The sequence below is a fragment of the Acomys minous genome, assembly GCF_964271855.1.
Source record: "Acomys minous genome assembly, chromosome: 16".
Lineage (NCBI taxonomy): Eukaryota > Metazoa > Chordata > Mammalia > Rodentia > Muridae > Acomys > Acomys minous.
This window is the reverse complement of record NC_140498.1, coordinates 49010832-49035330: the sequence shown is the minus strand read 5'-3', so window position 1 is coordinate 49035330 and position 24499 is coordinate 49010832. Positions and strand designations below refer to the sequence as shown.

Genomic DNA, 24499 nt, shown 5'->3' with positions numbered 1-24499 from the left:
AATACTCTTGGCACTGACCAAGGTTTATATAGTCCCTGTCCACCTCAAATAAGGGAGCACAAGCTATTTCACCAAAGATTGTTTGAGAGTGGCTGAGTTCACTGAGCTATAACCCTTTTGGGGAGCTCCCAGCCCCCAAGCATTAGTCCTTGGACCCTGGGACCCACCTGCCTAGTCAGGCTCCTGCTGCTGTGCTGACTAGCCTCTTGGAGCCCGAATTCCCACTGTTGCCTGACCTGGCACTGGCTGCTGAGCTGGTCCCGCCCCGGCTGCTACAATCTCCTGCAAAGCAAAAGAGCTGTAACACTTCAACTTTTGGAGATCTTCCTCTCCTTCACTTGCAGCCAGACTGGAATTCTACAGCACCTACCGCATCATCCTTTTTGGCTTGGTGTTTGGTGGTGTTGTGTGGCATCTGTGCATCTGGAGGGACTGAGTGGAAATGCTGAACCACATTTGGGCCAAGGAAAAATGACAGTGGGAGATGAGGTTTCAGGGCTGTTCTGTCCCTGTTGTGTCTCCAAATGACACTGCCAGTTGTTGGCTGAATAAGAAATAAGCAGTAGTCAGGTGGTGGTGGCACACGCCTTTAATCCCACACTCAGGAGGCAGATCTCTGTGATTTGAGGCCAGGCTAGTCTACAGAGCGAGTTTTAGAACAGCCAACGCTACACAGAAAAACCCTTTCTTAAAAAAAAAAGAAAAAGAAAAAGAAACAGGCAGTTGGCTTGTTTCCTGGGGGGCTGGTTAAGCCTCTGGAAATAAGAGATGACAGAACCTAAGCCTAGTGTCTGCTGCCCAGTGCCAGGTTGGCCCAGGTCTTTCATCTACCCTCTCCAGAGGGGATCTGTGAGGGCATTAAATACAAGGTTAGAGTTGTCTGCTGCAAGCTCATAGATGTGTTTGCAGCTGAGCACATAGAGGCTCGGGTCTAGTAAAGTCTGTGTGGAGATATACCATTGTTTTTACTCAGAGCTTTTTTCTTTTTCTTTTTAAAGACAGGGTGTCTCTGTGTAGCCTTAGCTGTCCTGAACTCACTTTGTAGTCCATGCTGGCCTTGAACTCAAACAGATTAGCCTGCCTCTGCCTCCCAAGTACTGAGATTAAAGGCATGTGTCATGCCAGGCATGGTGGTATACACCTTTAATCCCAGCACTTGGGAGGCAGAGGCAGGTGGATCGCTGTGAGTTCAAAGCCAGCCAGGTCTACAAAGTGAGTCTAGGACAGCCAAGACTACACAGAGAAACACTTTCTCGAAAAATCAAAAAACAAAATAAAACAAAACAAAAAATTTCCTATCTTGGTGCTTCTAAAATTCTGGATGTAAATCAATATCCATTGATATCTCATCTTTAACAACTTAAAACTTCTATCTAGACCTAAAAACATCTTAACCCCTAAACAACTAAGCTTAGTTGTAAAACTAAATTGCCTGGGCTTCAACCCCATCAGAGACTTGAGAAGGAATAAAATTAATTATCTGAGTAGGCAGGAAGTGCGGGTTAGCAGCTTCATATATATGCTCTTAACCGCTGAGCTGTCTCTCCAGTCCCACCAGTTGTGTTTTAAAAAGATAGTATTTTGGGGCTGGAGAGATGGCTCAGTGGTTAAGAGCACTGCCTGCTCTTCCGAAGGACCCGGGTTCAATTCCCAGCACCCACATGGCAGCTCACAACTGTCTGTAACTCCAAAGTTTGACACTCACACACCAACGCACATAAATTAAAATTAAATAAAATATTTAAAAAAGATAGTATTTTACAGTTTGCACAACTTTTAATCATCTTGTACAATCAGTATGAAGAAGCTTCTGTTCCTCATACCTTTGACAATGAAGAACGAAAATGATTTTTCTCTGTTCTGCATTGTGCTTTTTGGTGAATTTACTTGCTCAGAGTCTACTTGACAGTTTCAATGCCAGTTCCTCTGAAGACAACAGCTTCTTCATCCACACTGTGTATGCGGTAGCAGTCGGGCTGGGAATTAGAGGATTAGCCTAGCACACATAAAAGCCCTGGGTTTCAGTCCCCACCACTGGCAAAAAACTAAAAATTGCCACAGTGAGAGTAAACTTTATACTTAAGTGCTCTCAAAGGGCACCGCAAATGGTCCAGGTGCTTTTCATTTTCAAAGACTTAATAACTTGGAAGCCAGTAAAGACTGTTCAGTGGGTAAAGGCACTTGTTCCCAAGCCTAACAACCTGAATTTGATCTCCAGCACCTACATAGCAAAGGAGAGAACTGACTGCTAACTGCTGTCTTCTGACCCAGACATTTCCATGGCACATGTCAACACTCACAAACAAATATAATAATTACAGTTGAAGGGGGAAAAGGATTTAATTTGGATTTTCCTTGAAGAATCAGAATTTGTATTCATTTGTGTATGTGTTTGTTCACTTTTATTTTATACCTGCAATTGCATGCATGCATGGAATGGATAAAGACATATCTATGGATTATAGTATACATGTCCCTTTCCATGAACCTACCTAAGTTAATGTGATGTGGAAAGAGAAATAAAACTCAGATGAAACATTTATTTAGTAATATTTAGAACTATATCACTCTATTGGCTTTGGTTTAGGAGAGTGATCAGAAAGAAGTTTAAATGCATCATATTAGTTTCTATTTTTGTGCAATATTAACAGTTCCTAGAATTTCTGAAGTTTTTGTCTTTTGTTCGTGGTAGGAAAGCTTATTCTGTTATGGAATGTCTAGAAACCTTAAGATGGCACATGTGCTGTGTTGTAAGTCCATGGTAGGCTGGCTCGCTTATGGAGTTCTGAAGGAGCTGGACAAAAGACATTGAGTTTCTAGTGTTTGTATTTGTGCTGGGGCTGAGGTTGCACGGAAGAGTGTGTCTTTAGCCACGTTGGATGTCTTGGGTTCCATCCCCAGCACTGCAAATGAATGAAAAGACAGCCTTTTTATTTCTTTAGTTTGAGAAATTGACTGCCAGTTTTTTCTAGATGTTAGGATTAAAGATTTCACTTCAGTTTTTTGTTTTGTTTTTTAAGACTGGAGACTAGTTGAGTTAATTGAATCTAAAGAGTTAACCAGATAATTTAGATTGAAAGAAGAATTCAGTATAGTTCAGAAATGTCCTCTTTTGTGCCATATACTTATTTTGGGGGGAGGTGCTTTTTTGTTGTCTGAAACAGGATTTCCTGCAGCCCAGGTTGGCCTCAAACTCATATGTAATAACTTGGAACTCTTTATCCTCCTGTTCTTACCTGCCAAGTACCCACCATGCTGGGCCATTTCTTTGCTTTTTAAATTTATTTTTACTTATTGTGACAAGGTCTCACTGTATGTAACCCTGGCTGGCCCCAGAACTCACTATATAGAACAGGCTGGCCTACTGTTTCGGTTATGTGAAGGCTGGAATTACAGGCTTGAGCCACCATGACTGGTTAACACTAGTTTTAAATATTTGAATCCAGTTTTATTCCAAGGATCTCTCTCTCCAGTTATCTACTAAGAGCATGGTGCTGAGGGCGTTAGGACTAAAAGAGCTTGTCTACATCAGACTAGTGCCTTAGGGTTGCAGGCTTTGCCTTCACTGCTACTATGCGAAGTATTGGCCCTGCTGCCAGCATGAAACCACCCGCTTACATGAAGGTCACACCAGGACCCCGCCCAACTCCTGGAGCTTAGGTGAGAGCTTAAGTCTTCTGACTCTAGCCCGTCATTCTTTCCTCAAGGATCTCACAACTGCTATGCTCTTTAGACAGGTGTGATTGCCACAGAACTAAGCCAGACAAGGGTGCCATGCCACCATCAAAGAGAGCAAGCAAAGCAGATGTATGCTGGGAAACAGCTAACTGGTTTGGCATATTGGAGGGCCATTCTGTGCTAAGCTTAGAGGAGTAGGTTAAGCAAACGGCCTTGAGTTTGAGGATGGTAGAGAAGGAAGGCTGGAGTTGGGTCTCTGTAGGTAACCAGACCAGAAAGAGGCCTTGCCGTATGCTGGTATTGGATGCAAAAAAAAAGAAGGGACCTGGTTACAGATGAAGCCAGTCAGATATAATGTTTTCTACCAAAAGGGGAAGGTAAATTTGGAGAGGAATTGATTTAAAGAGAAAACCAAGAAAGGTACAGTGATGTTACTGATATAGTTTACCCACAATCAACCACAAGGAATGCGAATCTGAACGTGGTGAGGTTTGGTGCCAGGGCTCTGCTGCAGCAGAGGTGGAAGGATCTGCTTAGGGGGCAGTAGTGTCAGCTTTGCTGCCTGGGAAGGATGCTGCACTCCTTCCCTCACCGCAAGAGCTGGCCAAATGGAGAGGAAGTGCACCATAGCCCCCAGCCTTCCTCAGGTGGTCAGGGTTAGAAAATGCAATGCAGTAATACACTCACCAGCATGCCTGGCAGCATGTTTTCATATACTTAAGATAGCAGCTCTTAATCACACAGCTGACAATGCCCCGTCACCTAATTGTGCTCTTGTTCCTGCAGCCTGGAGTAATCGGCTTCTTTGAGTTCAGTGGCTCACCCCAGCCTCCTGGTTACTTGACCTTCTTCACCTCTGCATTGCATTCTTTAAAGAAAGGTAAAACTCATTTGCATTAAGACATTGGTGCCTTAACTAGAGATGTACTAATTTTTACATGCTTTGGCATATAGTATCTTTATGATTATATTTTCTAATTTTTTAGGTTCCTTTTTTCAATGTCTTTTTAATAAATGTCTCATTTAATTTCTATTAAGAAAGCATTGTACTGTTCCAAATATAGGTGGTGGCACTCGCCTTTAATCCTAGCACTTGGGAGGCAGAGGCAGGTGGCTCTCTGTGGGTTCCAGGCCATAGGGAGACACTGCTTAAAAATAAATAAATAAAAGAATCAAATATATTATTTTACATATTTACAGAGTATGCATGGTATATTATTATAAAAATAAAGTTTGATGACAAACTGTTTTGTGTTTTAAATTTAATTTGTATTGTTGTCATCTTCTAATGGGAAGTGACAGGTTTTGATTTGACTCAGTGCTTACCTAATCTACTAGTTGGCTATGCTATGCCATATAACTTAGCAGGACCCCCTTCCTTCACAGGGTGGTTTCCAAAGGTCACAGGTATGCCACAAGCCTGCTGTCAGCTTCTCTCTACGCAGGTCCACATTGTGTGTACTAATTCCATATCCTCTCCCACTTTCCATATTGTTTTGTGTTTTCTTAAGGTCATGGTTGAGTCTGTCAGTTCTGTTGAATACATTCATCTGCGCCCTTGTCATTCTTGTGTTCCCATGGTGGTGCTTCACCCACACCCGGACTAGTCAGTGGGCACTGAGCTGTTTTCAGTCTCTGCCTTCCTCCTCCTCCCAGGGTACTTTTGCAAATGTTAGCCCTATCAAGAAGACAGAAGTGCCTTGAGCCTTCTTCTCTCCAACTCTTATTCATCCCTCAGGGACCAGCTCAAATAACACTCTTAAAGTCAGCGACCAGTAAGCCCCTCCCCCAACCTACACTGAGTTCCTTGTTGTTTCTAGGACTTAACACAATGCGTGGATACATTAATACATGTAATTACAATTTGCTTAATATCTTCTTACCCAGAGTCAGGTTTCTGGGAGTAGGGAGCATTTGTTTTCTCCAGTGGCTGCAGTGTAGCAGGGTTTTGCCAAGTGGGTGATCACATTAATGGCACACCATGTTACTCCAGTAGATGAACCATCTGGTTTTTACTGGATGTTAGATTACTTCAGGTTTAAAGACTTACAGCAGCATATCATTATTATATCAAACAATTATGTCACTAACCATTTTATTGTACACATTGTCTTGGGGTTTTATGCACAGAGAACTGACTCTGCTCACATTGTCTTGTCTGGGAGGTCCTGGGGGAGTGTGTCTCTGTCCGCTTGAAAGACTGAGCGCACAGCTTCAAGTGACTAAGGTTTAATGAACCCAACACTTCATTTTCCCTATACTGGGGACTGGGCCAACTATCGTAAACACTCTTTCACTCAGCTACATCCCCAGCCCTCTCTACACTGTTATTTTGAAACAAGGTCTCACTAAGTTGCCCAGGCTGGCTTTGAACATGCAATTCTCCTGCCTCAGCCTGCCAGTGAGATTGCAGGGCTGTACCATGAGGTCTGGCTCCAGGTTTGAATTTTAAAAACAAAATACAACTTAAATAAGTTTAAAAACCACATATTCAAAGCTCTTCGTGGAAGACCATAAATAAAATTATATATGAGAGGGAACACAGTGATCCCTAAAATGAAGGCAGCATTTACATTCCTGAGCTGAATGGGGCTCTGTCAGGATCTCGAAAGGTTGTGTTGTTGTTGTCATCTTGTTTTTGTTTTTTGATTGTTTATATTATAGTCTGCTATACTGAGTTAGTGAGAAATGAGTCATTCATCTTAAACTGCTTTTTCTTTCTTTTTTTTTTTTTAAAGATTTATTTATTTATTATATATACAGTGCTCTGCCTACATGTACACCTGCAGGCCAGAAGAGGACATCAGATCACATTACAGATGGTTGTGAGCCACCATGTGGTTGCTGGGAATTGAACTCAGGACCTTTGGTGAGAGTAAAACAGGGATGAATAACATGGGAGTGCTCAAGAGAGACAAAGGCTAAAAGTTACTCTAATTAGTCATACTGGTAGCACTTACCATCCTAGCTGCTCAGGAAGCTGGGGAAGGAGGATCGTTTGAGGCTAGTCCTGGAAAGCATAGCAGGACCCACTTTCCAGTACAAAGAAGATAAAACAGAAACACAGCAGTGCAGTTTGGTAGAGCCTCCTCTCTACTGTGTGCAGGGGCCCTGGGTTTTATTCTCAGTACCACGAAAGCAAACAACACAAACGCAGACACCTCAGAAATACAATATGAATGTGCTGGGTGATGACCAATGTTTGCAGGAAGATTTCTCTGATGATAGACATGGTCTGACTTATGTTTTCTGTGTCCGTACACAGTGCTGTGATTCTAGCTAGGTCTTAAAATCTTGCTGCATGCCAAGTGTGTTCGAGGTGGCACATACCTTTAATCCCAGCACTCAGGAAGGCAGAGGCAGATGGATTTCTGTGAGTTCGAGGCCAGCCTGTCCTACAAAGCAAGTCCAGGACAGCCAAGGCTACACAGAGAAACCTTGTCTGGGGGTGGGGGGATGGGAGGTGAATCCTGCTGCAAATTCAAGTGTGTGGGAGCTGAGAGTCATACTAATTCATACTAGTTCACCCCACTTTTTATGACTAAGTTCCCACTTAAGCTTAACGAACCATTTTCTTAAGAAAAAGGCTCATTTGGAATTATTTTTTTTTCCCTTAATATGTATATCCTGAAGGATTACCTAAGAAGAGTCCTGCCTGAGCACTGGGTTTCTTCTCCCTTTCCTCTCTGTGACTCTGAGAGACATTTGTTTTCCTTATTGTTGATAACAGGTGCACATAAGAGAAATGTGTGTATACTTTTTTAATGGAACAGTTTCAACTGTAAATTGTAGGCCACTGTCTTGTTTAGACTATGCGTGCAGATTGAGGCCTGGGAAACATTTGACCCACTCAGCTTTCGCATAAAGCTGAATGAAGTGCTTAGACTGTTGTGTAGGGAGCAAATGCATGTGTCTTCTCACTGCCTTGATAGCTTTTGGGGGAGGGCAGGCTAGGAGATCCTAGGACTCAGAAGTCAGGCCTTACTCTTGCGGAACCCATCTTACTGACTTTTAAACATTGCTTTGGAGGTTAGGCATGGTGGCACACAGCTTTAATCACAGCATCTGGAGGCCGAGGCAGCAGGATCTCTGAGCTTGAGGCCAGCACACTGCATATCAAACTTCAGGACAGCCAAGGCTACACAGAGAGACCCCGTGTCAAAAAGTAAATTCTTAGAAATAGGATGCTGAGTTCTGAGTTGCTGGGGCTCTGCTAAGCTCACAGTTGCCTGCAGAGGTGTGAGGGTGCAATTGCAAGGTCAGCCTTACCACTGCCAAATGGCTATTGTTTGATGTCTTTACACATTAGGTTAAAGGAAATTAGGGCAAATTGGTTTACTGTCTTAGCCCTGCAGTGTGCTCCACTATCCCTCTTTACTGTTTGAACTTTGTTCTTTTGCTTGGTTGCATGTGTTATTTTCCTGCGCTCACTTAGCTTTGCTGCCTCTGTGTCAACTGATGTAATTTTCCGGCTAGTAGATACCAACAAAGACTCCTTGTTGTATTTCTGCCCATTTTTTCCCCAACCTCTTTACTGCTAAGAAATAGTGCTAGCATTAGTGCTATTTATTTGATATTTTTTGTCTGTGTTTGTATATGTACATATGTGTGCCATGTATGCGGAGGTGCCAACAGAGGCCAGAAGAGGGAGCTGGAGCTCATGGAGCTGGAGTTACAGGTGGTTGTGAGCCACGCACAGCGAGTCCTCTGGGCGAGTAATAATACGTGCTCTTAACTGTCAGGCATCTCTCTAGCCCAACTAGCATTGATTTTATATACCGATGTTGGACTTTCCTGTAGTTTAATCTTAGGTTCTGAGCCAGGTTTGGCATTGCATACCTACAATACCAGTACTTGGGAGGCAGAGGCAGAAACAAAGATCTTAAGTTCAAGGTCAGCTTAGGCTGCATTGCAGGATCTTGTCTTAAACAAACACACCAAATGGTCCTTTTTCTTGATTTATTCTTTTCTGAAAATCCTATTATATATTTTTTTAATTCAACAGTTATTTATTTATTTAGCACTTTCCACTACTTGGCTTTGCTTTGGCCTAAATGTGGAGCATAGTTGACATTTCCCCTCTTAGTGGCTACTCAGCTGTGCCATTCACAAGCTGTGCAATTCACAGCTGTGCGCTTTTCTGTCATGACGGGGCCTGCTTTACCTCAGACCATAGTCAGTCCTGCTTATGGGTCTGTTTTGGTGTTTGTTCTTAGTGTAGATTTCTACTTTGTGCTGCTATTGACTGGTTGGTTCATTAGATGGTTTTACAATGGTATCTCATGTTGGCCTAGAACTTCCTTTGTAGACCAAGCTGGCCTCTAGTTGTCAGTTGTGGGCCTCTGCTTCCCAAGTACAGATTACAGATACACACCACCTATGCTCTGCAAGGTGGCCATTTCTGTGGCTTTCTAAGGTATTACTACTTGGTAAAGTATGATACGCTACTTCTCTAGATCCTGTGGAGATATATAGATATATATATATCTCCACGCCTTTGGCTGGCTTAGGATTGGAATTATATTAAGTATGAGAATTGACTTGACGTCAGTTCATAGGATCATAACGCTTCTTTATTCATCATTGAATGGCTATTCATTCAGCTAAAGCTTCTTTTGTTTCTTTTTTTAAAACAATGTTTTTATTTATGTATTTTATAAATGTAGGTGTCCTCTGCCCGAATGTATACCTGTAGGCCAAAAGAAGGCATCAGATCCCTTTATAGATGGTTGTGAGCCACCATGTGATTGCTGGGAACTCAACTCACGACCTCTGGAAGAGCAGCCACTACTCTTAACCTCTGAGCCATCTCACTAGCCCTCCTTTGGATTCTTTTTTTTTTTTTCCTCTCTCCCTCCCTCCCCCCTCTCTTTTCCTCCCTCCTTCCCTCCCTCCCTTTATTTTTTCTTTCGTTTTTCAAGACAGGTTTTCTCTGTGTAGCCTTGACTGTCCTGGCCTCACTTTGTAAACGGCTGGCCTCGAAGTCGCAACGATCCACCTGCCTCTCTGTCCCGAGTGCTGGGTTATGGTGTGCACCACTGTGCTCAACCTCCTTTTCATTCTTAAGTGTCGGTCTTAGGGGTTCTCGGTAATGCTGCTTGATCATCTCCAAGTGTTAAATATTTAACTCTGGGCCTGCACCCTGTGTGGTTCCAGGACCTAAAGGAGAACAGCCCTTATCCTTACTCAGACACTTATTCTTAGAGCCACTCAGTGTCAAGTCTTTATTCTTTTTTTGTTTAAAGAAATTTGCCAGGTCGTGTTGGTGTATGCCTTTAACCCAGGCACTCAGGAGGCAGAGGCAGAGGCAGAGGCAGAGACAGGCAAATCTCTCTTGAGTTTGAGACTAGCTTGGTATACAGACCAAGTTTCAGAACAACCAGGGGTACACAGAGAAATTCTGTCTTGAAAAGCCAAAGGACAAACAAATACATAAAAGGTGGCCATGGTGACTCATGATTATAATCCTGTCACTTGGGAGGCAGAGGCAGGAGGTTTCCTATGAATTGAGACCAGCCTCGATTACAGAGTGAGACCTTGTCTTTTTTTTTTTTTTTAAAGTAAGATTTATTTATTTAGTATGTATGTATACAGTGTTCTGCCTGCATGGGTTCCTGCAGGCCAGGAGAGGGCATTACAGATCTCATTACAGATGGTTGTGAGCCACCATATGGTTGCTGGGAATTGAACTCAGGACCTCTGGATGTGCAGCCAGTGTTCTTAGCCACTAAGCCATCTCTCCAGCCTGAGACCTTGTCTTTAAAAAGAAAAAAATGAAAATTTAGTAGCATACAGGCTTAGTTGCTTGCATGTCTTTTCTTTTTATCTTAAAGGAACATAACCTTAGTAGCCTTAAAAGAACACTTCAGCTCTAAAATGTCATGATCCTCCTACAGAAGTCATAGGCCTATGAGGTAAGAATGGTTTTCAACATATTTAAAGGGTTGTCTTGAGGGAAAGAAGCCCTCACGTGGCTGGCTTGATAAGCCTGAGATAGGTGAGGAGGGCGCCTAAGCCGACCAGAAAGCCTTCCTTCTCAGAAGGTGGAAAGGAGGGAGTTAAAGCGAGGGTTTCCTATTTAACACTGTGCTTTGGTGTTTAATGAGCCAGACTGCGGCTGTGTATATTTTTCTGTCATGAAGATACATGACAGCGCCTATTTAGCTCTGCAGTTCACGTTCTTCTAAGATAATGTATCTAAAACTGCACTGCACTTTCCCTTTTATCCAGCTCACAAGAAAAAATGCTCAGCATTTACTTTAGCAGTGTCTATGTATCTGGTGCCTAATGCCATAATTTTTTCCTACACGGTTGCTTTAGCTTTATGTGAAGGATCATGAGAATATACAAGTGTCAAAGTTACATCTCTAGGGGAGCATATAAATGCCAGCAATTCTTTACACAAAGGAAACAAACATGTTTGCAATGTGTCTTTTTGTTTTGTTTTTTCTTTTGTTTGTTTGTTTTTTCAAGTCAGGGTTTCTCTGTGTAGCCCTGGCTGTCCTGGAACTCACTCTTTAGACCAGGCTAGCCTCAGACTCACAGAGATCCTCTTGCATCTGCCTCCTGAGTGCTGGGACTACAGGCCTGAGCCCCAACGCCTGGCCTTCTATTCTGTTTTCTAATGAAAGGAGCTATTATTTTTCCTTCCCTTTAGCATTTGAAAGGTTAACATTTTGTCTTAGTGATGTGGTTCATAGCTCAGAAGATGTGTGCTCTCCCTAATATAAACTGAAGTTCTAATATTTAATGCTGAATTTAAGGCAAATAGTAGTAAGGAAAACAGATTGAGATGACAACATTCAGAAAGTCCCCTAACAAAATCCCTGCTGCAAGCCTGAGAGCCAGGTTGATCTGAATGGAAACCACGGGGAATTTCACCTCCTTCATCTCCTTGCACCGTATGGGAGCTCCATGGTGGGTGGTGACAGCCATGCACAGAACAGGAAGCATGACTAAAGCTGTCCGTAGGTAGGGTAGGTATGTGGGGATTGGAGTCGGCTAGTCTGTTAGTGGCAAAGAGCCCCAACCTTCCGACAAATGGCCAGAAGGTGAGACTGAGGAGTCAAAGCAAGATGGCAGACCATTCAATGCCCACCAGACCGCACAAACACCTCATTACTTCTAGAACAAAAAAAATTCATTTTGTAAGTGACAGAGAGGACTGTTGTAGACCATGCTGGTGCCTGCTTTAACAGGGTGCGCTCACATTTTTCTTAGACCATAAGCTTCCTATGTTGAACCAAATATTAATTACTCCCATGAGACTGCAAATTTGAGGTATTTTTTCCTGGAAAATCCGTACCATGTTCAAAAGAAGTTTACTTTTTATAAATGTATTTATATGTGAGAAGTAAAGTTTTAGAATTGCAGTATGTTGGAGTTGTTAGGCTCTGCTTGGTGTGGGCAGCCTGTCCATAAGTTAAACTGGCTTTTGAACAGCCCCATGCAGCCTCTGGGTCAGGCTGTGATGTTGTATTCTGCTGCTGCAGCAGACTCCCAAACCAGTGTTCTCACTGGCTAGTTTCCTGTTCTTGGTCACAGCTATTCCCCAGGGTTCAGCCTTTTCCGGTACACAGTGTCATTTAAGCTTTGGCAGTTTAGGTGCTGCCTTTTTGTCCCTGATACCTTCAGCATCTGACCTTAATGTGTTGTACCATTTAAATTTTTTAAAAAGGGATTTGGATAGTGGCTCAGTGATAGAGTGTTTGCTAGCATGTGAAAGGTCCACCCATAGGACCGTAACACACACATCTCTCCCCCCTTTTCCCTCTCATCAACCTCTTCTGTACAAGCCTGGTGCCTTTCAGGGGAGATTGACACTTGGGGGTGAAGGTCTGAGTGCTGGGTATACTCTATGGTGGTATTGGAGCATCCTCAGCAGATAAAACCAGGAAGCATGTGTTTATCCCCACATATATGAATGTAATCATTTTACATGACATACATGTGTATAAATAAATGCTACCTTATACAATTCTCTCTGATTCCAGCAGGACACAGCAGGACTCATCTTAGCTGTCCCCTCCTGCAGAGTAACTTCTTACCCCACTAGTAAGAATCTTGGTTCCCATGCTTGGCAATATACTTGCATAAGACGATGTATTAGTAGTTTCAGGATTGCCAGTTTATAGCCTTGTGGGTAACCTTTTTAATGAGAATTATGGACTTAGCCCAGTTCTCTTTGTCCTTAGTTTTACAGCTGTCTGGTTGCTGAGGTTGGTTCTTTCTCCTCCACCCCCTCACTGTGCTGTTAATGATTTGCAGTTAGGTTTATCTGCTGGTGATGGCATTCTACAGTAGGTTCCCTCCATTTCCCTTGGTTTAGCTTTTGGATTATGTGAAATATGGCTGTGGCTCTGAATCAAATGCATACAGCCCTGCTCAGGGACATGCAGGCATCCTCACAAACTGCTCTTTTTACTTTCTGGTTAATTTTATGTCACTTAAACTTGTCAGGTCTGTGTTTAAGATTGTTTACCATGATAGAAAGACATTTCCACTCTTCTAGTCAACTGCTCTGGTCAGCAGCGGTGGCGCATGTCTTTAATCCCGGCACTCAGGAGGCAGAGGCCGGTGGATTTCTGAGTTCAAGGCCAGCCTGGTCTACAGAGAGAATTGCAGGACAGCCTGGGCTGCACAGAGAAGCCCTGTTTTGAAGAATAACAACAACAACAAAAAGGCTGGCAATGCTGGAGGGTGGGACTTGTAACTGAAGAAAACTTCTTTTTTTTTTTTTAAAAAACAGGATCTCATTATGTAACAGCTCAAGCTGACCTGGAACTCACTCTGTAGACCAGGCTGACCTCAGGCTCAAAGATCTATCTGCCTCCAAGTGCTGGGATTCAGAGTGTGCGCCAGGCTTTGAAGGTGACACTTTATGTGTTGGACTCCTTCATATTTGTATACTTGGCTATTTGATAAGTTGGTAGCATCTGAAATTTAACTGATCTTATCTAACATCTATAATAAGGATGAGGGAGGGTAGGGAAGGACACAGTCTTTCCTACACTGTCTTATCCATCCCCCTTTAACATTGAATACTTTATTTTATAACTGTTCAAACACTGCAGTATTTCATGTTCCTTGGAAAATAAGGAGGACTAAGCAGGTATGGGCACTTGCTACTGAGCCTGACACCCTGAGTTCTGTCCCCAGAACCTACACCAGAGATTTTCCTTTAACCCCTACACTCATGCTGTGGTAGATGCACACACAACAAACTAGCATCCATCCACACATCCATCCATCCATCCATCCACACATCCATCTATTTATTTATAATGGTGAAGCATCACATGTGAGGATGTGACCCTCTTTGTGCTCCAACACTAAACCAGCTTTACTCCTTTCAGATTCTTTTTGCTTTGTCTGTCCAGCTTGTTTGTAAGCTCCTCCTGGGTTCAGGCATTCTTCAGAGTATCAGAGATTAATAAGCTTGTGCTCCTGTACCCCTTTCAGGTTCTTGATTTATTTCTAGTCTTGTGCCCATAAGAAAAGAATACTGTTTTCCAAGTGTGAGGTTTTTTGTTTTGTTTCTTTCAACAGAAGTTCTCCTGTCTTGGTGGTTTCTGTGCTTTTGGTAGCTTTGCCTTATCATTTCTCACATCTGTACAGCATCTGCTAGCACATGTCCGTGAATGTGACTTCTAGTACACACATGACATTGCTAGTGCTGTCCCTTCTTTGTTGTCAGCAATTCACAAACTTCTCTTGTCAACTCTCAAATTTGCTATGCTGGCCATTGATACTCTGTATTTCTGTATTTGCCAAGCCTTAAATTTCCAGCAGTTTGAAGGTCAAAAGTGGTCTTGTTCTGCTTTCCTCAGAGTGAGGCTGGGTATTTTTCCATGTAATGATTAGCCAGGTCCATTCACTTTCTGTGGTGTACCCATTTTAATCATTTTTTAATTGTCAATTTGTGTGAGTTCTTTGTATATGCTAGATTCATCCATCTCACCTATATTTAGTGGCATGCAGTGCCACTCAGTTGCTTGCCTAGCATGCATAAGGCCTGGGTTTGGCCCTGTCAGCTGCTTGTGGTGGTACAAGGCGGAGGCTGGATGACCAGACGGTCACAGTCATCTCATCCAACCAAGGCACCAGCAGTAGACAAGAGCGTAAATGCCTAAGAGGAAACTGATGAAGGAAAATGTAAATAAACGAGTAAGGCACTATAGGTACTTATAGGTACCATGAAAATAGGATAAAGTCCCAACATCTCCCCGAAGCTTTCCTCCCTGTGTACTTGTATTAGGCAGGTAGTCAGGGAAGATGAGAGCAAGATGAGTAATGAGAAGGAGCTGGCCATGCCCAGAGACACCAGCTTGTGCCTTGGTCCAGTGGTAGTCTTGTTTGAGTAAGGGGAACAGGGTGGCAAGGCAGATAGGTCAGACTGCAGCCTGTGGATGTGCAGTCTCCTCAGCCCAGCTTCCGCCCTGCTCTTTCCTGGGCCAGGCCAGGTCAGCAACAGTCTTACTCTAGGGGACAGGTGTATTAGGACTGCCTCAGTGGGTTTGTGGTTGTTTTAAGGCCCAGGCCTGCTCTTTTAATAAAGGAAAATTTTCTGTTTCAGATTACCTAGGAACAGTACGATTTGGGGTTATCACAAATAAACATCTTGCGAAACTGGTATCCTTAGTACACTCTGGAAGTGTGTATTTACATAGACATTTCAACACATCACTTGTAAGTATTTCAAAATCACATTTGTATTAGTGCAGTGGTTCTTAACCTTATGTAGGTCACCGACTCCATTGAGAACTGGATGAAATGTATGGACCTCTCCCTGGGAAAGATAATGTGATTTTATGTGCAAATTGAGACTTCCTATAAGCCCACTCTGGAGCCCTGCCCTGGTTGAGAACCTGTGCATTAGGGGCCTCTTGACTGTACTGTCTAGACCTTGTTTGCTTAGAGTCTTAGATTTTGGTGCAGCTTTGCTAGTTGCCCCTGTTGAATGAACTGTGGTTACTCAGTTGGTGATTCCTCACTCTAGGCCCATGTTCTCTGAGATTGGCATCCGCTGGGCATGGCTGTTGATTTGTTCTTGTATGAAGAGCAGGAATGTGAGGGGGTTTCCTCCTGCACTCACACTGGAGTGTTGACGTTCTTGTCATAGCACAGCGCCACACCTCAGAGCTTCCCACCTCAGATATCCTAGTTCCTGTGTTCCCTCATTTCATGTGCTGTTTTTGTTGGAACTGCTGCCACTTACCTACTTCTTAGCACTGAGCTACACTGTGCCTTGCTACTTTCCCAGTCATTGCTGACAGCTTATTTTTCTGAAATATTTTATTTTTAATTACATTTATTAATTAATTTTGTGACACACACACACACACACACACACACACACACACACACACACACACGTGTCCAAGGGCAATTTGCAGGAGTTAATTCTCTCCTACCATATATGTCCTAGGAATGGAACTCAGGTCATCAGACTTGGTGGCAAGTGCCTTTCCCCACTGAGCCTTCTCACTGGTCCTCTGAGGTGTTTCCATTGTTGACAGGATCACTGGCTTTCGGGTCCAGTGAAGATTTCTGCCCTTAGCTCAGGGTCATGGGTCTTTCCAAGCACTGTTGAGCACTCACCAAGGAGTTCCCCTTGCTTGCTAGTCATTTTAGCATCTGCCTAACTCTCATAGCTCAGATGTTGTGTATTTCACACATGTATATATTTCTACATTAAATGTATTTTTGTGTTTTCCAAATAGAATTGTTTAATGATGTGTTTTACGCCTCTACTGTCCTATCTGAGCATTTCTGCTGACTGCCTCTCCACTGCCTGCCCGCTCTCCTGTGCCTGTCTAGCTTTTCACTTCATCTGCTTTGCTAGCTCTCATATCCTTACACCATTTTTTAGCCTACATGTATTTATAGCACAGAGCACTGAAGAGTAAATAGAGAAAAGGAGAACTGTGAAGTAAGTTTGAAACTGTCCATGCTTGCTGCCTCAGTTAGGTGCTTTCAGTTGTTTATCAGCAGATGCCTTTTATCGAATGAAGTGTCAGTGGAATAGTAATGTCTTAAAAAGCAGCAGCAGTGAGCATGTTCACTGTGCCATCACGTAGAGCTCCGTTCTGGGGTTATCATGCTTCACTTTATGAAACCTTCCAAAGCACTCTGGGAATTGTTTGAAGCTTGTGGTTTATGTCTTTGGACTTTCAAAAAACAGAACAAAACAAAAATGCCAAGTGTCTCTTTCCTTCCTGCTACACACAGTGTGATTTAGGGCCTTGTGTAAGCCAGGTCACTCACTGATTTACTCAAGTATCTGCTGAGTCCCTGCTCTGTGCCAGGAAATTTGTCCCATTGCTGGGCTGACCTGAGCAAAAGCCTGTAGCCTCTGCCTAATGAAAGCTCCCCTCTGGCTTCTCGGCAGTATTTGACAAGCCGAGGTAAAGATGTAACCTCCTGTAACCACAGGTGATAGACCTAGATAGGCACCATGTGGTGCTCTGTAGCTCTCCTTAGACAGGGTGATCAGAGGTCATTACGGCCGCCTGAAGGCTGGGAGAGTCTCTGTGGATAGGTGAGTCTACCTCAGGAGACAAAAGGGCAACCTGGTGAGATGAAAGTCACCACCTCCTGCTTTCTCCCTACTTGTGGCATTGTGGAAGTCACAAAGTCTGAGTGTTGGCAGCAGTCATGGCCTCTGGGTACCTTTTCCTCCCTCACAGTGCAGCTTGACCTGGCCTCTGGAGTATGGTGCTGGTACTTTGGCTCTGCCTTGTCATAGTCAACTCTGTTTTATTTTCTTATGTTTGTCTTTGGCAGGTCTTCCCCAGGGAAGTCATGAACTTCACAGCTGAGAACATCTTTAAGTGGGCCTCAGAAAACCAGGAGACCCTCTTCCGATGGCTGCAGCCCCATGGAGGCAAGAGTCTACTGTTGAACAATGAGCTGAAGAAAGGGCCAGCACTCTTCCTGTTCATACCTTTTGACCCTTTAGCTGAGAAGCATCCTCTCCTAGCTGAGGTAGGAGTCCTAGTGGCCCTGGCTCCTGTCACAGGTCTCCTTCCTCTAGTCCATCATCAGAGTGGCCGTCAGGAATAGGAGTGTGGCTCGGTGTTCTGTGCCTGGGACAGGGATTCCCCAGCTTCTCTAACCATCTTTATTTGTTGCTCTGGTCTGGGCTGAATAGGAGGGAAGGGAAATGAAACAGCTTCCCCAGAGACCTAGCAAACAACCCTTTCTCAGATGATTGCACTGACCTTCCTGTTTAGGGCGTGCTGGGAACACAGGCAAGCTGAGCGCATAGGAATGCTACTGTCATGGGGCCTGGCCAGGTGCAGCTGCAGTGATGCCATGTCCCTTTTTCTCTAAACTTTTCTTGTTCTACAGAGAGAGAGGTTTCCAGAGACAGATGCTGCCAGGAGTCTTCCCTCTCTCCTCTGCTTTCTGGGATGTCTGTTCTCTCTAGGCGTGAGTTTATTTTGTACATAGATCATTTGGAGGCACTTAGAGGGAACAATAACAATCAGCAGAGAGCCTGGGGCTGCTAAATTGGATTTACTAGGTTTTTTTTCCCCTCAAGGATCCCTTAATTGGCCCAAACCAGAATCTGACAGTCACTGTACAGAGAGCAGGCCAGGCAGACAGTGCCTGGGCCTGGGCCTGGGCCCCTTGGCACTGCTCTGGAGGCTGGGAAAGAACTTCTCACCAGACAGACTCCTTATACTTTCTCCAGCATTTGGCTCAGGTTGTTATCCCCACTGGAGCCTTCTAGCTGATGCACAGCCTGGCTTTAGGGAAGAAAAGAGAAAGAAATGAAGTCCTTCTGTTCTGTCCCCTGGGCTTCATTTCTTTAGAACATGCACACGTGAATGCTTTATGATCCAGGAGTCTCTTTTCCATGCCCTGGCCTCTGTGCCATCTAGATTAAGAGAAATCAGGTCTTTGCAGGTTCTAGCCTTACTGGTAACTGTGGCTGTGGCTTTTTACTTTAACTTTTGGGACACTGTCTTCCTTGACTTGGGCATGCAGAGTGGTGGGGCAGTGTTGGCAGGAGTATAGACCCTCACTCCAGAAGGCTGGTGCTGGATTTGGCACCAAAGGTGGGCCTTGTTTTCATTCAGCCTTTCATTCTCAGATGAACCACTACACAAATTTTCTGTTTCTAGCGTCTACCAACAGGCTTTTTTAAAAAAAATCAGTTTCACCTGTGACTCTGTCCCTTGTGCTCCTAGGGTGCTCTGAGTTAGGTGGAGTCTGTCAGTCTCCCTCCACATATGACTGGTATGTCCCCTCATGAGATAAGCAACATTGCCCAGCACTTTCCTCCTCCTCCGTGGATCAGGTCAGTCTGGCCAGTGTTCATTGAGTACTGGTAGCTTGCAGGCATCTGGTCTCAGAAATTGGTCCTGTTGGGAATCGAAAATCTGCTTATAACTCAGGCAGACGACAGTCGGGCTCCAGGCAGGCCAGGGTCAAGAAGTAGCAGAAGAGGGAAGTAACATCCCAGAAAGCAGGAGCCTGGCAGAAAAGGGCAGAAGAGGCTTAGGAGGAGGAGCTTGGATAAGAGAGAATTCAGGGCAGCTTCGTTTTCCATTGCCCTTGTGGGTCTAGGTCTGGGCAGAAGATTCTTGAGGGCATAGTAGGAGTGAGCAGCTGCCCTTACATAGGTGCTTCCTGCATGCACACTCCACATCAGCATATGTACACACAAAGAATACACAGATCTTGACACCAGGGACACTGGTCCCTAGTGTCCTTGGAGCACTCTTGACATATCATGCAACATATTATGCAGCATGCTAATCTAAGGAAAGGTTTGTCCCAGTATCCAGAGTCCATTTGACTTGTTTTCTACTCTGAGCAGTCTTTGGGGCATTCACAGTGTGAGTCAAGTAAGTAGAGGCATCCAGACTTACGGATTTCTGTAACAACCCAGACATTTACAATTATTTGCCAAGTTCTTAATGGTTAGCATTAATTAAATGTGACATATATTGAACACATTAACAGGTTGTAGCGTGAATTTTGTTTTCAAAGTTAACTGTTCTGGGGCTGGAGAGATGGCTCAGTGGTTAAGAGCACCACCTGCTCTTCCAGAGGTCCTGAGTTCAATTCCCAGCAACCACATGGTGGCTCACAACCATCTATAATGTGATCTGATGCCTTCTTCGGCAGATAAAGCACTGATATACAATAAATAAAATAAATAAATCTTTTTTAAAATTTAACTGTTCTGTAAGAGGTTTGTAACGTGAAAACCTGCTTACAGGAGAGAGGGAAGAGGCCTCACCTCTCAAGAGCTGCCTGCCATGCAGTCCTCCTTCCATTAAAAGTGCTCTTCACATGACTGCAGCGTGAGATACTAGAAACGAGACAAAGGAAGAAAATGATCTAGAAATAGTGTTCTCTTCCTGTAGTGAATATTCACATTTGTGGAATATTTTAGAAAATACAGCAGTGGATCATAAAGTTTTATGGGGTGTGTAGGGGCCTAGGGAAGAGTTATTTACTATTGTATCACTAAGTATAAACTATTCCTATTCCAGGGAGGATAGATGGTGTCAGGGCTCTTTGTGGGTTGTCAGGGCTTGTCCTGTTCACAAAATGTGCTGTCAAGAATGTTGTCCAAAAAAGATGATGGTGTTTTTATGGGTGAGAGGTAATTTAAAACACTAGTTTACATGTAAAGTGACTTTTTATTCCAAGAACTAGTCTATAGATACATTTTGAATTAATATTCTATAAATATTGTTATAGAAATTGTCTAAGTTGGAAATGTATTCATTAAATAGTTCATATATACGTACACACTTTTTTGTTTGAGACAGTCTCGTGTAGACCTTAAACTTGAGAGTATAGTGGCTATTCTTTTCAAGAAAGGATGTTGTGTTCATTTCTCTGAAATGCCATGTATTCACATGTGCTCAAACTCTGTCCTACTTATGAGCAGCCGTAAACCTGTAAAGAAAAAGGGTGCTCCAGCAGAAGCTCTCGAGGCTGTGGTGGGGGTATCAGGGACCAGAACTGCAGAAGCCAGTTCACTTACCATTCAGAGCGGGGCTGCCTTTATCTGAGGCCAGGCCCCAGTAAGGTGTGCAGCACTATGTAAGAGAGCCTGGTCTGCTCTAAGTGGGTGGGATGAGCCTGGAAAGGCAAATGCGGATGCAAATAAGCATGACTGTATTTATCCCACAGGTAATAGAAAGCCACCAGATATCACTTGGCCAACTGTGCTCAGAGCTGTACTTTAAAAAGAAACATCAGTGTGGAAGTAAGGGTGGGGCCTGAGGAGTCTGAGCGGAAATAGAGGATGAGCTGGTTTCTAGCTTGATGCCGAGCCAACAGCCACAGCAGTACAGGGAGGGGAGAGGTGCTCTAGAAAGGAAAGATGGGTGTGGACGGTAGGGAACAGGCTCTTGGCGAACTCTTGGGAGATATGGATATATTTGAGAGGATATATGCTGTAAATTTAAGTGTTCAGACTTGTACTGGAGAGATGGCTCAGAGGTTAAGAGCGCTGTCTGCTCTTCCAGAAGTTCTGAGTTCAGTTCCTAGCAATCACATGATGGCTCACAACCATCTATAATGAGATCTGGTGCCCTCTTCTGGCCTGCAGGCATACACACAGCAAACACTGTATATGTAATAAATAAATAAATCTTTGAGTGTTCAGACTTACTGAACAAGGATAAAACTGACAGCAAAGGGGAATGAATATTCAAGGTGTGGAGCAAGTATACTCACCTGGGAAGCAAGGGAGTTCAGTTTGGTTCTGCCTGGACACCTTCCTGAGCTGAACAGTTTTGCCTATAGGACTTACCTGCTATGGTAGGCAGGCATCTCTAGACCTTCTGACTCAGAGCAGTGGGTCATTGCTTGCTGATAGAGGGGCATGTTGTAAAATACAACGCAGGCCTCTGTGTCAAGAGTTTGCTGTGAGCACTTCTCCTCTGAGGCAGTCTTGGTCTGGGCTCCTGCCTGTGGCTCAGGGATGCCACCCAAGCAGCACAGCTGCCATTCTCCACATCCATAATCCTTATGCCTCTTACCAACCCTGCCCCCTGTTTTTCAGATCACCCAAGTGGCCTTGGAGTACAATAACTGTCATGGGGACCAGGTGGTGGAGCGCCTCCTTCAGCACCTGCGGCGGGTGGAGGCTCCTGTGTTCCAGTCGCTGGCACCAGAGCTGCTCGCCCCACTCCATGATGCTCGGCTGATGGCAGCATCCCCCTGTTGTAACACAGTGGTGCTGCCACAGGGGCCGGCCCTCTCCAGGACCCACAATGTCTGTGAGCTGTGTGTCAACCAGACAGTGGGTGGCACGAAGCCAAGCTCAGTGAGCGTGCCACAGTGCAGCTTCTTCGAGATGGCTGCCGCTCTGGATTCTTTCTACCTCAAGGAGCAGACCTTTTATCACGTTGTGTCGGGCAGCATAGAGTGCAGCAATTTTTTAACCTCCTACAGCCCTTTTAGCTACTACACTGCATGTTGCAGGACTATATCGCGGGGCATGGCAAGCTTCAGTGACTCTGAACAGGGTGTCTTCACAACCCCAGCCATCACATTATCTTCCTTAGAGGAGAGCTGTGAGGCCACTGCCCCGAGCTCCGTTCCTCACATTGAGGAGAACAGGTCCCACTTTGCTGAAGTGGGCCTCACTAGCACAGCCTTCGCAGGCCTGAGCTGCAGAACCAACAAGACCCTCAACATGTACCTTTTGGATTCCAATCTGTTTTGGTTATATGCAGAGAGACTGGGTGCCCCGAGTTCTGCTCCCGTGAAGGAGTTTGCCGCAATTGTTGATGTGAAAGAAGAGTCGCACTATATCTTGGACCCCAAACAAGCCCTCATGAAGTTCACCCTAGGTATTTTAGGGGTTCTACCTCCCTGAGCACAAGCTTTGCTTAAGAGTGTAACTTGCTTTGATTGTCTCATTCCTTCCTGATCATGGGTGACACCAGTTTCATAGTTCACTTTTAAGTCTTCAGACAACTGATCCTAAGTTATCTTTATCTGTTGGTCAGTTTGAAAAGAAGCTACTTTGTCCAGGAAGTAGAGCACAAGTGTCCATTTGTCAAATTGTGGTTGAGTCTGTCAGCTAACCTGTGGGGGCTAAGAGTCCAAGACTGGCAATTTCTGTCACATTTCGAAAGCTGAGCAAGTACTAATCACAAGGAACCTGGCTCCCATGCCAGAAAGACTGGTAAGAGCCTTTCTGGTGGGACGTGCAGGGCCTGACGAACATGGCCAGTAATAGCACCCACAGCGGAAAGGAGTGGAAGCAGAGAGAAGCAGGTTTAGATTGTCTTGCTCATTCTAGTTTTACGGGGCTGATGTGTGAGTCTCAGGGCCACCAGGCCCCTTTGTTGTGCTGAAGTTTTATAACATGTTGAGGAACTCTGCCTTGACCCCAGTGCCTACACCGCAGTGCACAGTGTTGAAACAGGCTGCAAACCAGTGAAAAGCACTTGAGCTGACCTAGGGCTTTACTGTGGGAAAGTACCCCAGAGTTGGCTCCTGGGGCTTGGCAGCAGCAAATCGACTCATGCTGCCCTGTTCCCAGGACTTTGCTGCGGTCCCTGACACACAACACAAAAAAGTAAGAATTCAAAAGCCTGTTAGTTCAGCATCACTAGAGATGCAGGGAAAGCCAACGCTTGCCGGATGGAGGGGAACGGAACTTGGTTCCCAGTGTGGAGGTGATGAAAGCAGGGCAAGCACAGCTCCTAAGCACTAGTCCTGGCTGGCTGTCCTCATGTCAGTCCAGCTGAAGCATTCACATCAGCCACCTTCCTGAAAGGACTCAGGAAATGTTGGTTTTTCTGTGTCAAATTATATACTATAATCACAAGAGCTCTTTGATGCTCAAAGTAAACCAGTGAGTAGTCACTTTATGGAGTAGTTACTCCCAATTTATTTGTGTACTTGGCTTTCTTAAACAAGTGTGTATTTTATTTTGTTTTGATACTTATTTTTGTTTTATGTGCATCAGTGTTTTGCTGCATGTATGTCTGTATACCACATGTGTCAGTGCCTGCAGAAGCCATAAAAGGATTTCACATCCCCTGGAACTGAAGTTCCAGGAGGTTCTGAGCCACCCATGGGTGTTAGGAATCAAACTTGGGTTCTCTGGAAAAGCAGTCGGTGCTCTCAACTGCTAACCATCTCCTCAAACGTGTTTCAGTTTTTTGGTATTTGTATGTTTTTTGAGACAGGGTTTCTCTGTGTAGCCCTGGCTGTCCTGGAGCTTGCTCTGTGGCCCAGGCTAACTTTGAATTCACAGAGATCCAAGTGCTGGGATTAAAGGAATGCTCCACCACCTCCTGGCTCATTTAAATTTTTATTTTTGTTATTTCTTTATGCGTATGGTATTTTGTCTGCATGTATGTCTGGTACCAAGAAAGGCCAAAAGAGAGCATTGGATCTCCTGGAACTGGAATTGCAGGCAGTTGTGAACTGCCACAGAGATGTGGAAAATTGAACCCAGGTCCTCTGGAACAGTAGCCAGTGTTCTTCACCTATGTGCTACCTCTCCACAGCCCCCAGCCATGTCTTTTGTTGCAGTTGTTTTTTTCCTCCTTTGAGACAGGGTCTGTCTATATAGCTCTGGCTATCCTAGAACTGACTATGGAGACCAAGGCTGGCCTCAAACTCAGAGATCTACCTACCTCTGCCTCCCAAGCACTGGAAGTAAAGCTGTGCGTCACCACACCCAGGTGAACATGTAAGTTTTAAAGCAAGTGGTGACTGGGTTCTCTGGATTCTGGGAGGAATACTCAGCTCAGAGAAGATCATAACAATGCTTTGAATTTTGAGGTCTCATCTTCTGTATGAACTCTGGCCCAGCCCAGCTATT

At 44.4% G+C, this 24499-nt stretch overlaps 1 protein-coding gene across 3 annotated transcripts in view; it reads left to right on the top strand.

The window, feature by feature from the left end:
- TXNDC11 (thioredoxin domain containing 11) overlaps nucleotides 1-24499 on the top strand; it is a 60630-nt gene that overhangs the window by 23071 nt on the left and 13060 nt on the right. For 2 of the 3 annotated variants that reach the window (XM_084763165.1, XM_084763163.1), the window contains exons 5-8: nucleotides 4465-4558; nucleotides 15254-15366; nucleotides 17464-17664; nucleotides 21716-22508. In XM_084763165.1, coding sequence (XP_084619291.1) covers nucleotides 4465-4558; nucleotides 15254-15366; nucleotides 17464-17664; nucleotides 21716-22508 — 1201 coding nt within the window. Of the gene's footprint in view, nucleotides 1-4464; nucleotides 4559-15253; nucleotides 15367-17463; nucleotides 17665-21715; nucleotides 22509-24499 lie in introns of those variants that run through there. The other variant, XM_084763164.1, reaches the window with a different exon arrangement.